At 54.0% G+C, this 14429-nt stretch overlaps 4 protein-coding genes and 1 non-coding gene across 5 annotated transcripts; 4 read left to right on the forward strand and 1 right to left on the reverse strand.

Moving 5' to 3' along the window:
• Nucleotides 1-2107: 2107 nt before the first annotated feature.
• Nucleotides 2108-3622, reverse strand: SETTUDRAFT_165365 (uncharacterized protein). Its single transcript, XM_008032002.1, has 2 exons — nucleotides 3302-3622; nucleotides 2108-3244 (listed from the first exon to the last, which is right to left on the reverse strand). Exons 1-2 carry the CDS (start codon nucleotides 3530-3532, stop codon nucleotides 2291-2293), a joined length of 1185 nt encoding a protein of 394 aa, XP_008030193.1. The 5' UTR covers nucleotides 3533-3622; the 3' UTR covers nucleotides 2108-2290.
• Nucleotides 3623-4002: 380 nt separating this feature from the next.
• SETTUDRAFT_181133 (uncharacterized protein) lies at nucleotides 4003-5577 on the forward strand (the record flags this gene model as incomplete). Its single annotated transcript, XM_008032003.1, has 1 exon — nucleotides 4003-5577. One exon carries the CDS (start codon nucleotides 4003-4005, stop codon nucleotides 5518-5520), a length of 1518 nt encoding a protein of 505 aa, XP_008030194.1. The 3' UTR covers nucleotides 5521-5577.
• Nucleotides 5578-7149: 1572 nt separating this feature from the next.
• On the forward strand, nucleotides 7150-7237 carry SETTUDRAFT_t66. Its single transcript has one exon. It is a non-coding gene; the product is annotated as a tRNA-OTHER (tRNA).
• A 2084-nt stretch (nucleotides 7238-9321) lies between these two features.
• SETTUDRAFT_34573 (uncharacterized protein) lies at nucleotides 9322-9871 on the forward strand (the record flags this gene model as incomplete). The annotated part of the gene is made up of 3 exons (XM_008031899.1): nucleotides 9322-9373; nucleotides 9430-9777; nucleotides 9819-9871. The coding sequence occupies 3 exons, from the start codon at nucleotides 9322-9324 to the stop codon at nucleotides 9869-9871; spliced, it is 453 nt and encodes a 150-aa protein (XP_008030090.1).
• A 2489-nt stretch (nucleotides 9872-12360) lies between these two features.
• Nucleotides 12361-12801, forward strand: SETTUDRAFT_23051 (uncharacterized protein; the record flags this gene model as incomplete). Its single annotated transcript, XM_008031829.1, has 1 exon — nucleotides 12361-12801. One exon carries the CDS (start codon nucleotides 12361-12363, stop codon nucleotides 12799-12801), a length of 441 nt encoding a protein of 146 aa, XP_008030020.1.
• Between the last annotated feature and the right edge of the window lie 1628 nt (nucleotides 12802-14429).

Genomic DNA, 14429 nt, shown 5'->3' on the forward strand with positions numbered 1-14429 from the left:
GAGATAGATCTAGTGATCTGATCTAGTTGTTCCCCTTTATGCTAGTTATAGCAATATTAATTGGGTGGTTTGGGGCTAGTTTTTGAGCTCTAAAGGCGTATTGTCGAAGAGCGTTGTTTAACCTTACTCTAGGTGGGTAGAGGCAGGCCTCTACCTCACTAGGTATAGTTGGGGAGGTCTTAAATGTGCCTAGAATCTTCCTACACGCTCTGTTTTGTAGTAATTGCCTTTGTTTAAGAGCTAGTTGTTGTTGTTTCTAGAAGATCTGACAACCATAGTCTGCTACGCTAGTGATGCAGGCAAGGTATAATTGTCTAAAGGCTCTAGGTGATAGACCTTTATTGCTATTTGCTAGTCTGCTTAGCCGAGTAAAGGCTTGGCTTGCCTGTTGATTTCTAATAAAGCAGTGATCCTTGAACTTAAGGGCTTTGTCAAAGTAGATGCCTAGCCATCTAATTTGCTGTTTTGGTTGAAAGGTCTCCTGGGTGGGTAGTGTGAGAGAATCTTGATCCTTTTTTGATCTAGTCCAATTTACTAGTTTAGTCTTTGAGCTGTCGAATTTAATTGCTAGCTCCTCTGCTAGGTTAAAGAGTTTTTGGGTCTCTTTTTCTAGTAATTTTACGTTTTTCTTAATAGATGTTGTAGATACTGATATCTGTAGGTCGTCTATATAAGAAGAGGAGTAGATATTTCCGTTTGTTGTAATTGACTAAAATAGTGGTTTTGTGTAGATTAAAAATAGGATTGGAGAAGCGGGGCTGCCTTAGGGCGTACCAGTGTTTACCCCCTGTAGATCTTCTACTTGGCCATTAAAGGATAGCTCTAGTAGTCTGTTTTCTAGGAAGGATTTAGTCTAGGATAGCAGGCAGCAGGGAAGTCCTTAATCCTTTATGTTTTTTAGTAGCTTGTTTTTAGCCACGTGATTAAAGGCTCCTTTTATGTCTAGAAATATAGTTGTAGTAGTCCTATACTTCTTTTTCTACTGCTGTATATTATTATAGAATAGGAGAGCAGCGTCAATTGCTAATTTCTTTAATCTCCCGCCTAACTAGGTAGGGTGGAGTAAGTCTGTTGTTTCTGCTAGTGCTCCTAATCGTCTTGCAAATAGTCTTTCTAGTACTTTCCCTAGGCAGCTTAAGAGTGAGATAACTCTATATGCCTTTGGGATAGAGTAGTCTGGCTTTCCAGGTTTCTTTAGAATAACTCCTTTAGCTTTTCTCTAGCACTTTAGTTGGTAGCTAAAGTTAAATAGAGCTAAATATATCTTAAAGAGTAATTCTAGCTGTGCCTAATAGACTTTTTGGACTATATCCTGGCTAATTAAATCTAGTCCTGGCGAGGTAGCTTTTACGCTTACGCAGGCGAATTCGAGCTCTTCTTTTGTTAAAGCTAGCCACTCCTATCTACTATCTCCTTTATAGGTATTTAGTAGTGGGGCTAGAGTAGATAGTGGTAGGAGGAAGAGATCTTCTCTAAAGGCTTGGCATTTTTCTCTAAAAGTCTCCTTGCCTTTAATAGCAGGTATCCTTATAGATAGGTTGTCTTTTGTGTAGGCCATAGCTTTAAATATCTCTTTTGGCGTCTCCTTTTGTAGGAAGGTTTCCCAGTGGTTAAGCTTAGCTTTTTTAATAGCTTTTAGATATCTGTATTTTGCAATAAGATACTCTTTTTTCCACTAGTTGATTTAGCTGTTGTCCTCTCTACTAGCTTCTCTTTTTAGGACTCGAAAAGCTCTGTTTTGATCCAACTTTAGGTTATCTAGCTCACTAGTCCACTAAGGTTTTGGCTTTAGTTTCTAGCTAACTAGTAGGGTGGATTCTTTTAGAGCTGTTTGTACTACTGTTGTAATATCTTCTCCTAGTTTCTCTAGTTTCTCTACTAGGGAGTTATCCTGACCTAATAGGATCTTTCTTGATAAATAGCTAGAGGTGTGGGGTAGGTCTATGTTCTGTATTTATGTTCATGTACATAGTAGTTGTTAGGTTTGTCGAGTACATGTAGTCTTTTCTTTTTATGTAGAGAGGAGAAACATTGAATCTATGAGTACACATGTCACAAAGATTTGAGTTTTTGAACCATAGCATATACTTCAATATCCAGGGTATTTATTGCATATATATATATATTGTCCAATGGCAATCTCATACAACATTGTCACGTCATGTACTGTACTGTGCTGCACTGCAGGGTATTTCTCTCTTCTATCCCGTTTTGCACAAAACATAACAAACAAACAAACAAAAAGAAAGAAATCAATAATATCCTTGTTCTGATTCACAGACTTGAACCGTTAGATGCCCAAGTAATACTTGCCCCGTTCATATGCATAAAAGCTGACAGCAGCCATGGGCACGACCTTGACATATCCAATCGACAGGCCAACGAAAAATCCCTTGTAGCCTCTCTCCAGGTAGATTCGGCGCGCCACCTCGGCAATGCTGAGTCGGTGGCCGTCGCCAACCACACCACCAACTTGCATGCGCCGGCGAATGACTTCGAGCGGGTACGAAACCGTTTGCGAGACGAAACCGGCAATGCCGCCCGTGGTGAGCTCGGCCCAGTAGCGCAACTGAGCGGGCTTGTGTGACGAGGTGCTGGTTTCCTCGCGCGAGGTATTGGGCAGCGTCGTGTAAGGCGCGAGAACGGGGATGCGCATGACATCCGACATGACATCGTGGGCCAGGAACGAGGCGCCGGCATAGGGAATCATGCCGAGAAGCGTGGGTGTGAAGCCACGGAAGAAGTTTGCGAGACCAGAGCGCGGGGTCACGGTATCGACGACTTGTGTGGCGGTTGCGGCAAGGGGGTTTTCCGGCCGGTGGACTCTGGGTGCTTGTTCCGAGTAGATTTTGCGGACAATGGTGCTTAGGCCGCTGCGCGACTGCTCGCTCGTCTCGAATGCGAGGCGCACGCGGATGACTTCGAGGGGGTATGTCAGAAACACGCTCATCATGCCGGCCAGGCTTCCAGACACAAAGCGGCGGACGGGCGTCTCCTGCGCCTTGTTCTTGATGACGCGAGCGCGTATTTGCTCGTAGGCAAGGAATTTGACGCCCGCGTAGGGAAAGATGCGGAGGAGGGTTGCCGAGTGGCCTTTGAAAAGACCACGCACACCGGCACTGTGATAGATGTCGCGGATGGCCGAGGGGAAGCCCGACCACGAGCCCGTGTATTTGGCAAACTCGGGGTTGCGCGTCTGGAACAGGATCTTGACACGGTCGAGGGGGCCTACCACCGTCTTGGCCTGCCATGTCCACATTAGCCACTGCCGGGTAGTCTAGCCTGTCGAGTGTGTACATACGGCGCATCCGGCGAAGCCCCCGGCCAGGCCGCTCTTGATCAGGTACTCTGGACTCTTCTTGTCCGTCTTCCTCTTCTTGTCTGACGCCATGTCGACGCGCTGGTCGTCCCTTTTTCCTGGCGCGGCCGGCTCATGGCCTGAGACGAAGGTGGCTGCGCGGGTTGTTTGCGCGGCCGTCACTGTCATCGTGTTTGTCTGGTTTCCGTCATAGCGGAGGAGATGCGTGGACATTCCAGAGTGGCGCGAAGGGGACTACCGCGACATGGGGCTTTTGCGGCTGGGTGTTGTGGGCGGCGGGCGTGGGCGGCGGGCGCAGACGACTGGCGAGGCCGCGCGGGCGAGGATAGGCGTAGGTGGAGAAAGTAGGTGTTGGTGCCGGTGTCGGTGTCGTGGTGGTGGTGGTTGTGTGTGGCCTGTCAATGACGTTACCGAGGCTGGCCCGGTCGTTGTTTCCGCCCGCCCTCGAGCAGAATGGAATGTGCGAGAGCCGAGCCGACGCTACCCATGGCCCGTACACGTACACGTACACGCACACGTACGGAAATCGTTTCCACCAGACCCACGCGCCTATCCGAGAGACAGTCGAATCGCATTCGCCAGACGCTCACGTGACGAGCCATCAACACCACAACATAGTACTTGGCCACGTCCATATATCAAATCCCTACGACGGCCTTTGGCCGCGGCGTGCTCCCGGAGCCATGGCCGCCCCAAGCCCCATCCTCTACCAAAACGCCGACGCAGACATTACACTGATGGACATAGCCGCCTCGATTGTCGCGGCCCAAGGCGACCGCTCCGACACACTGCTTTCGACTAGGCCACTGGAAGCGCCCATCAAACTCAACCACGCCTCCCACGCCAGGCCCAAGCCACCCAGGGCGGGACCCGCGGCGGCCAGAAGCCACGGCATCAGCCGTTCGCAGCAAAAGACAAGCACTAGTCCAGTCGGTCCCCGCGAAGACGCCATGGACCCTTCCAGGCACAAGTTGCCGTCACGCGACCTTGACGATCGGCAGTACAAGGCCCTCGTCCAACATGCACTCGCTCAAATCCGCCCGCACGTTTCAGGCCCATGGTGCATGCCGCGCAAGCTCATGACCCAACCGCCACGGTGCGGGCAAGAAGAGACGGCTGACTTGCATGGCCGCCCCACGGAAAAAGAGTTGGAGTCGAGCATGCGCGAGTGGGCCTCATGGAACCAAGCCCGGGGAGACGACACGGCCTTTCATCTGCAGCAGATGATGGCCTCGCTGGGTGTGGGCGCCGCGTCTGGGGCTGCAGAAGCGGCCGCCGTGACACACGGGTGGCTAGTGTCGTACCGCCATGCACATGAGACTCACGACGACGACGACGACGACGACAACAACAACAACAACAACAACAACAGTACACCTGGTAGTAGTACACAAGACACACAGACGGAGCCATGGACGTGTGCCTTTCACAATCCCCACAACCACTCACTGCGAGCGGACATTGTCCAAAACACGCGCCCGCGTCAAGACTATCGTTTCACAATACCACCTCGGGCCACTCTCTTCCTCAGCGACTCAACCGCATCGGACGCCTTCCGACGGTCGTTTCGTCAACTCACCGACGAACATGCCCTTCCACGACACTTTGACCTAGTGCTGCTGGATCCGCCGTGGCCCAATCGGTCGGCCAAGCGCAAGGGCGCCTACGAGCAGGTTGGCGGCATGCCGTACCTCCGCAAGATGCTGCTCAGCATGGACATTGACACGTATCTGGAGCAAAATGCGCTGGTGGGCGTGTGGATCACCAACAAGGCGTCTTTGCGAGACCATGTGCTCGGTCCGGGCGGCCTGTTTGAGACGTGGAACGTAGGCCTGATGGAGGAGTGGATATGGGTCAAGACGACAACAAAGGGCGAGCCCATGTTGGACATTGACAGCGCCATGCGCAAGCCATATGAGATTCTGTTGCTGGGCCGTGCAGCGCCCAACTCGTGGACAAGCATGGTGCATGCGCCCACTGTCAAGACGAGGGTGATTGCTGCTGTGCCAGACATACACTCGCGCAAGCCGTGTCTCAAGGCGTTGCTCGAGCCCTACTTGGTGGATGCGACTGACTACAGTGCACTCGAGGTGTTTTCCCGGTACCTTGTCAGTGGATGGACGTCGTGGGGTAACGAGGTGCTCAAGTACAACTGGGAGGGATATTGGGAACCAGGTCCAAGTGCTGGACCGGAATGCTGACTTCTCACTCGGGCTGGCGATTCAGCAATCTTGATAGCCCCTTGTCAATGTAGTCATTGAGACCCTGTGCCATGTTCCCGTATACCTATCGACGTCAGCAATTTTTCGCCGCGAATGATATCATCAACCCCTTATTCTCGCGATACTTCCCGCGAGGGAAAAAAAAGAAAAAAAAACCCTTGAGCCTTCATTTTATGACAGTTATGATGAGCACGATCATCCTTCTCACCCGCTGCATCATGAAATCATAGCGAACAGCCCGCCCCCCCCCCTCGGAAGCCATCTTGACTGAAGGGTCAATCTTTGCATTGTGTTGACCTTTTCCGCACGCAACCCCACAAAGTCACCGAGATAGAGCCAGCTCCCCCATCCGCGCGGTGCGGATATGACGTCTGTCGTTCCCCACCATCACGCACAGCATACCTAAGTAATCCCTTGCCTTGTCTCCACCCCATGTCGGATCCCGAAGACTGGATGGAGAAGAAGAAGAAAAAAATCGGACGCAGACGTGCAGCGTGTGGGGTGTGGCAAACGAGGTCGATCCCTCGACGAACATGGTGAACGGGGCCTTTTTTTTTGAAGCTCCCGCTTCTCCCTCCATGTCGGGCCCGAAAGGCCAAGACGCCGGAATCCGTAACCGGTAACCCGTTGACAGGCAGGGTCTTCCCCTCCCCCCTCCCCCCTCCCCCCCACATGTGCGTGTGTAAGTACAGAAAGTGACCGAATGCGGCAATTCGTCTAGTCCGTGTTGCTCGGCGTGTTGATTGCGCACAAATGGGAGGGAAATGGTGACACTAGCAATGACCAAGATGGGGGGGTAAGATGTGGAGATGAAGGGAGGAAGGAAGACATGGATCCACTATCGAGGATGGTTTTTCCTTGGTGTTCTTCTTGGTTGATAGCGATACGAGCCTGTCTTACCCCGCTGCTATACCGCTGCTATCCCCGCTGCTATCAGCCTTGGTCTTTGCTTTGTGTGTTTCGTACAAGTAACGAGCGCACACCTTATCATACTAGTACATGGCTAAGGAAGAGTACGAGATGCGCCCAAGGCCATGATGGGGTGCACAGCAATCTCGCTTCCCTTTGGCATCCGCATCCGCATCCGCCGACTGCACAAGTGGAGGTGTAGAGGCTGGGAAAGCCAATCTCGTGGGAAGATGGAGGCGTATAATGGGAAAAGAAAAGAAAAGGCAACATGGCAAAACCATTCGCCAAACTGGACTGGCACAGCACACCGTTCGTGCTTCACCGTTTACTGACCATTGTGTACATGCACATAATCTATACATGCACACATGCATAATAGGCTCGCGGCATCCGTTCTCCCCGCCGCCGCCACCACCATGGCTGACTCTCTTTTCTTCTTTTGTTCCTTTTTCGCCATCTCGTTTGCTCTTCCCGCAGTCAGCCATATGCCTCAGTTGTCGTTTAGGTGCAGTCGCTTTGGGCTTTGGGCTTGCCCGCGCCACGGCTTGTATACACCCGAAAGCCGCGTACGTACATGGCAATGAGATTGGGTGCAAGAAATGCAGCATGCCAAAGTGAGAGGGCGAACAAGACGTCCCAAACCACCATGTCGCCTTTCTTTTCTCCACGATTATCCACATACTATACATGCAACCACATGGGGGGATGGCGCAGTGGTGGAGCGCCTGGAAAATTTTCTGCTGTCTCACGTCAGCAAAGATCGAAGGTTCGAATCCTTCTCCCCTCACAACCATATTTATGGTCCACCCACATGAGAGAGTTACTCATTAAAACTTGAGAGGAAGACTCATTTAAAGTGAAAGATCTGAGAGAGTTACTCACTAAAAAACTACTAGGCTACGAGTCTCACCTTCATTTAGATAACCCCCTACATTGTACCTACTCAATTTGTACCTAGATTAAATTCTAGCCTACGTAGTTACTTGCAGGCCTTAAGCCTGCACGTCTTATATAGCCCTTTGGGCTGAGAAAGGACGTTAAACTATAATAATAATAATAATAATAATATACATGCAACCACGCCACGGAACCACGCCTTTCCGCTTTGCTTGTGATGGATAGATGGATGGATAGCCGAGGCGTGGCGAGAAGAGACGAGGTAGGTGTAAGACAAGGGAAGGAAGGGAAGGGCACATGCAACTGGGCGCTGCATCACATGCGACATGAGCATGCACGCGCGCACAACATGAGGCGGGCAAACTCTTGTTGCACGCTGCGCCTTTGGTCGTGTGTAAACTAGCAGTGGTGCATTGATGCCTGGTGCCAGTGCGAGGACATGGAATCTGGTTGACTATACTTGGTTGAGTGGCACGCTAGAAGCGAGGAGCTGGTGCGTCACATGGCCGCACACACATGCAAACGGACATGGGCACGCACGTGTTGGGAAAGAAAGACTAGGTGTACTATAGAACGGAGCAGCAAGACGAAACAGAGGTCGGGGGGGGATTGGGTGTTGGTGTGGAGGGGAGTGAAGTGCATGGCCCGTGGAGAGAGAGAGAGAGAGAGAGAGAGAGAGCGAGAAGGATGCGATTAAGCGAGAAAACAGCAGAAGCGAGCAAACACCACAGGGCGCGGGTCTTGGCGCGGGTCTTGAAAAATGGGGGGGGGGAGGAAACAAGTCACGGCATCAGGCGGCTCCTCACTCACCCTCAACAACAAGTCAAGTCTGGAGACGTGCATGTGTGCTCTGGGCTCACCGGGAGACGTGGCAAGACTGAGAGATGACTCCTCGTCTTCTCCCCATCTCACCCGCGCCAAACAGCGCATACCGACTCTGTGTATGTATGTATGTAGTACCGTGGATCGGCACTTGTGCTTGGGCAGCTGGGCCAGGCGCATGCACATGTTGTGTGGGTGTGTGTAGACTACCGAGCGTGCCGCAATCAATCAATCAATTCCTCTCTCTCAACATGCACCCGTCGGGCCTTGGTTTCATGCCATGCAACCAGACACGCTGCCATCCAATCGATCCCGATTCAATCCGATGGCTAGCAAACGTCGTGGATATGTCTACATGTACTTGTATGTGCAACCAACATGGCGGTGACTCACCGCTCTAGCGCCATTCCCGTTGGCATGCACTCGACATGCACAGCCATGCAAGCCATGCAAGCCATTCGCCTCCAGCCCGAGTGGGGTTATAGTCGTTTCTTTTTTCCTGTTTTTCACGCCCTTTTTTTTCTTCGTTTTTTTTTTCTTCAAGCTTGCATCATGCACGATCGCGGCGAGGGGTAGTATTCTTGTTCTTGTTTTTTTTCGGCTCGTGTTTGCGATAAGCGCGGAAAGTGGGGTGTGTTGTCTTGTGTGGTGGTGTTGATGCTTTGTTGGGTTCTTGGGGGCGTTTGGCTCGGCTCGCTTGAGAGTAGCTGGCAGTAGCTAGCAGTAGGCTACGGACCTAGTGTGGGAGTGTAGACGTACAGGTAGGGTGGGATGAAGCAGGCAATTGGAGGTTTGGCTAACATGCGTCGTGGGGTTTCTCGGTCAATATGGGAGACATCTGACTGAGTGCGGGAACGTCAGTCGGCAACCAAGGGCAGCGCCGGAAGGGACAGGCAGCACGTGAAGCAGACTAGCGATATCGCAGAAGAAGCAGGCTTGTTTCATGCCTGCAGCCGTGTACCGCCCTCACGATTGCGATGGAAATTCTCCGCACTACACTACCCGCTACACTGCACTGCACCACAGCCACCGGATGATTTGTCTTGCTCGGCGCTGGTGGTGGTGGTGGTGGTGGTGGTGGTGGTTAGGCTTGTCATGTGGGCCACGGCGTTGGCGCATGGCTGCCGTGTCGATGTTTGCGGCATGCAATCAATGCCTTTGAGGTGTGCGTGCCTGTGCCTGTGCCTGTGCATGGGCGGGCGGGGTGGGCGGGGGCGAGTGGTGGTGGTGCGTGCCCGCGCAAATCTGGGGATGGTGAAGGCGAAGAGGCGCATGGAAGCCGACGAAGCTTCGACGCTGGCTCGCCTTTGGACATGGGCGCGCTGCCCACGGAACCGCCGCTAGCACCACGACGACGTCTCGTGTCGAGCACATGCACGTGGTTGCGCAACGCATGCAATAGAGCCGAGGCCTCTTCTGGCCTGAAACCCGGGGGGGTTCGCGGTGCATGTGGTGCTGATGCTGGTGCTGGTGCTGGTGCTGGTGCTGCCGCACAGAATGCGGCGACTATGTTTGGAAGGTTTGGGGTTGTTCAAAGTTTGCCTCCCTCGGCCTTGTCGTCGCCCGGAACAATGGCTCCGTTTCGAGAAGCGCGCTATACAAGTACAGGTATGCAGGGTCTGGCTGCCACCACTACTGTATATTGCCAGCCTGCCCTCCACCTAGTGCACACCAAGTACACTACCACTACCACTACCACTAGCAGCTGTCTGTATCCATCAAATGACGTCGCGCTGCAACGAGCCGCAACAGCTCCGATGTAGCTCCGTGCTGCAGAACATGCAGTCCGTGTCTGAAGTTTCTGCCGTGGTTACAAGGCTATCCGCAAGCGTACGGGGGCAGTGGAGCGATAGGCCTCGGCTGCTCCCGGTCTGTTTTCGCTGGCCAGGCCCGCTGCCTGTCGCTGAGTGGCTGAGGCGCCTGGCGAAAACCGGCCGGGTGCTGTGGCTGTGGAGCTGCTGTGGCAGCCTCAGTTCATGCACCACCACCACACATGCACATGCACGCATGCGCATTTCTCCCATGGTGGAGACGCGCGCAATAATGCCTCGCACATGATTCATTGCACCCGTTTCCTGTCCGCACCAGTGCCAGCGCCATATTGGCTTTCATTTTGCATGCGCCGACAGGAAACGTGTTCCGCCGGGCATTAATGAGCACTCGCCGCTTCAGGCAAGCTGCCATGGCTGCAACGGGTAAATGCACGCGCGCCATATCGACTTTCCTGTTTGGGAAGCCCAGCCGCCGCATTCAAAAGCCGTCGCGCTCATTCATGCCTAGCCCTAGCCCGGCCCTGTCGTGGTAGTACATGTATATACAAATCAGCCTCTGTCTCTCTCTCTCTCTCTCTCTCTCTCTTTCTCTCTCTGCAACACGGCGCAGATGACGCAAAACCAAGGGGGCGCATGCGACGCGGGCTTTACTGTACACAAATCTTGTCAGCCTCCCGAGTGCGAGTGATGTGTGATGCACGTCAGCCGTAAGCATTCGTGGTATGACAATTGGCCCCAAGGTTTCGCTGGCCTGTGGCGGGTTGCACTTGGATCCGCTGCGGATGCGGATGCGAGCCATCAGCGAGCCCTGACACATGTCGAGGGCGCGACCACGGCGACGACCAAGACGACGACTGGCGGTCGGGCCGGCGTGGATTGTTCCGCCATTAGACCTGTGCTAGTGCTAGTGGCTCGTAGGGTAGTGGTAGGGAGTAATATCCATCGAGACATGTCCGAGGAGTAATTCGGTCGGCTGGACCCTGACGCCCGAGGAGCCTGGTCGCCGACGGATGCATGTCATGGCCGAGGGTCCTTTGAGACGTGGAGCACCTGAGGGGGTGGCCAGGCCTGACCTAGTGTAGGAGCACGCGTGGGCGTAGGCCTTGGTTGGGCAGCAGCATAGGTGCACACCTAGTGAGTGTGTGTGTGTGTGTGTGTGTGTGTGTGTGTATAGAGGGCTGGCCGGAGAAGCGGACAGGCAGCCGGCCAAAGGCGTGGGCGGCGGCGGCGGCGGCGGCGGCGCGGAAAAAGGGTCTCTTGGCTCGAGCGCTGCTTCCCCTTCTGCCATCCCCGAGATGATCCCTCTTGCACGCCCACGCGCCGCTTACCGCATGCGGCAGTGCAGCAAATGCTACGGCGACAGGCTGCTCGCGAGGAGCCGGGCTGTGGCGTGGCGGGCGTCGCAGGGCCTGTTTCCGCTGTCATTGTCACACAGACACACCCGGCCAGTGCTTCTTCTTTTTTGCAATTATTTTTTCTCCTACATGTACGGCGCGGGCCAGGGCCGGGGCTGGGGCCAATAAAGGGGCGCTACCGCAATCGGCCGCACCAGGCTGCCAGCTGCTCGACGCGGGCAAAGGGGCGGTCTGAGCTGCGCCCGGTTCCGCCAACCACAGCGCGCGCCCTGCAAAGAGCGGTCGCTCACCGACTCGAGCCCAAAGGCAAATCACAGCGCCCGCCCCCATGCTCGCGTTTCATGGCGGTCCGGAGCGAGGCGTCGACCAACAACCGCAACCGCTCCAGGCAGAGAGATATATGGAACAAGCCTTCCGCCCTTCCCCCTCCCCCATGTCACCAGCACGCAACCGACTGACTCCTCCGTCTGATCTCCGCTCCAGCCCTCTGTCCGCGCCCAAAACCACCCGCCGCTGACTCGGACGCCTGACGCTGCCCCGGTACGACAGCGCCAGAACGGATATTACTGCTATTGCTCCTACTAGTACTACGTGCACGACAAGATATTTAACACGTCCCACCCGCTGCTGCCCCTCCCGGCCCTCGCTCCCACGCACGTTGCCACATCACACACTGGCCGATTGCGCTATCCGCACCCACACCCACACCCACACCCACGCCCCGGCGCTACCCACCTAGTCCCGACAACCCTGCCTGGACTCTTATCCACACCGGCGTCATACATCATCAGCCCTCCGCACCTCGGGCCAGTTGCCGCTCCTCTAGCCGCGACGAAAAAAACACGAAAACCAGCGTAAACACCCAGCGCCCTTTAGTGCCGAAAGTGCCCGCAAGTCTCTATATACACAAGACCCACCCCGTACACTACCTCGCTACACACCACACACACACACATACAGTCACACACATATATACAAACACGCACTCACACACATATACTCACACACCCACACAACACTCACACACAACACTCACATCCACCACCACCACCACCACCACCACCATGCACTTCGAATCATCCCCAGGCTCCTCGCCCTCCAAGTCCATGCCCATCAGCATCTCGCCCAGGAACATGTCGTCGCCCACAAACTCCCTCTACAGCATCTACGCAACCGAGTGCTCGTCGCGCGGCTCGTCGTGCGCTTACCCGTCATGGCCCACAGGCCCCTCGCTCGACCACCGCAGCCCTCCCTCGTCGTACATTAGCGATGCCGACCTCTTTGGCGAGGACTTTGACGACGACTTTGCCTGCCCTCTGCTCGAGGAGGCACCCGCACCGCCCCGCGTGCCCCCCATGGCCCAGGCTTTCCCCATCCTGCCTCCGCTGTACGCGCAAAAGAAGCCCAAGACGGAGCGCCGCCGCAGCAGCAGCGGCCGCAAGCAGCGCCGCACCTCGAAGCCCATGACGCCCATCGCAGAGTCGCCCGAGCAGCAGGTGGAATGAGCCGCTCGGCTTCTCATCGACTCATCATGACTATTGCACGCCTGCTGTAAGTCATGGTGACTGGCATCCAATCGCCGAGCCCGACTGACGCATGTTTATCAGCGCCTGTCCCTGACAAACAACGACGTCACCATTGGCACGCCCACGCAGGGCCAGCTGGGCTGGTCACATGAGAGCTGCCCGCCACGTGCCGCCTCGTTTCCTGGCACTCAACTCACGCACTCCCCCACCCTCTGCCGCCTGAAGCGCGGCAGGCTGTGCATTCTTTTTATTCACATTTTTGCGGTGCATCTCAGCACCACACATGTACGTACTACACACGTATGACTCACACCATGGCCACCGTGTCAGATTGCCAACGATACGGTGTGCTTTTTTCCGACTGCATCCTCGCAGCCGCTGATTGGACCACACGAGCACCCGCTACCGCCGCACCAGTTGTTTCTTGCGGTGAGGCCGGTGAGACGGGTAAGGAGACATGAAAGCAACGACTTCTTATTGGATACAAGTTGCACCAAAGCATGGTGACGGAACACGAGCATTTGCATCTGGCGTTTTTTTTTGGCTTTTGGCTTTGTTGCTGTCGTGCCGTGCAGCTGCGACAGTTGAGCGCGCATTTTTAGATACCCCCTTCTTTCGCTCTTCAACTGGTTAGGGCAGGGGGAGACCCTCGGCGATGATGTTTCGCCTTTCGCTTTAGTTTTCTTCTTCTTCTTTCTTTTTTCGCTCTTGCGTTTCGGCCTTGTGGTTGTTCGCCTTTTTTACTCTTTTTTTTTGATACCCCGCACATTACACATGTCGCACCTTCCTTTCTATGTAGACCACCCCCACCTTTCACCTTTACCCAATAGCCTACCTTTAGTTAGCATTATCTAGATACCCCCCCTTGATCCGGCCCCTCGACACGGCGCTTCACTTTATTTTTTTTATTCAGCATTAGCAATAGCAATGATTGATTCTGCTTCTCTTTTGGAGAGAAGGCTGCCACGTTGATTCCCCTCCATGTTTGTTGTCATGTGATGGATGTGATGCAAGGGTTCATGTTGTGTCATGGCACAAAGCCTCATTCCCCTGAATGCAGCTTGTTGATAGTCTTGTTGAGGCGTGTGGCGCTCTTCGCTTGGGGAGAGAGAGAGAGAGAGAGAGAGGGTCCAGAGTACCGGTAGATGAATGAGCATGGGGCGGGATCAAGTGTGGCACAAGCACAAGCACAAAGTGGGGGGTTCATGTTAATGCAAGGGGTTCAAGTAAGGAAAGGGATTCGGCCAAGCGAGCAGAAGCAAAAACAAAACTACACCAGTACATGAGGTCATGACACGGCATGCATCTATCTATCCATGTAGTACAGGATGTAATGAGTGGATTGGTACATGCAGGTGCATGTAGCATTTTGGACATTCATGTCCAGGTACATATGTAGGTAGAGGATACATGTCGTGACGCGAGGAAATGGAGGGCTAAAAATAAATGGCCGTGTGTAATCCATGGGTAAGCGTAAGCGTGTTGCGTGTAGCTGAGCTTAGCCGAGCGTCGACTGCAAAAGTCTAAAATAGGCGTGGGATGCGAGCGGAAGCAGTGTCGGGAATGTATCGCTTTGTTTCTCTGGATGCATGCTGGCTTGTACGTGT

The sequence above is a fragment of the Exserohilum turcica genome (assembly GCF_000359705.1).
Source record: "Exserohilum turcica Et28A unplaced genomic scaffold SETTUscaffold_7, whole genome shotgun sequence".
NCBI lineage: Eukaryota > Fungi > Ascomycota > Dothideomycetes > Pleosporales > Pleosporaceae > Exserohilum > Exserohilum turcicum.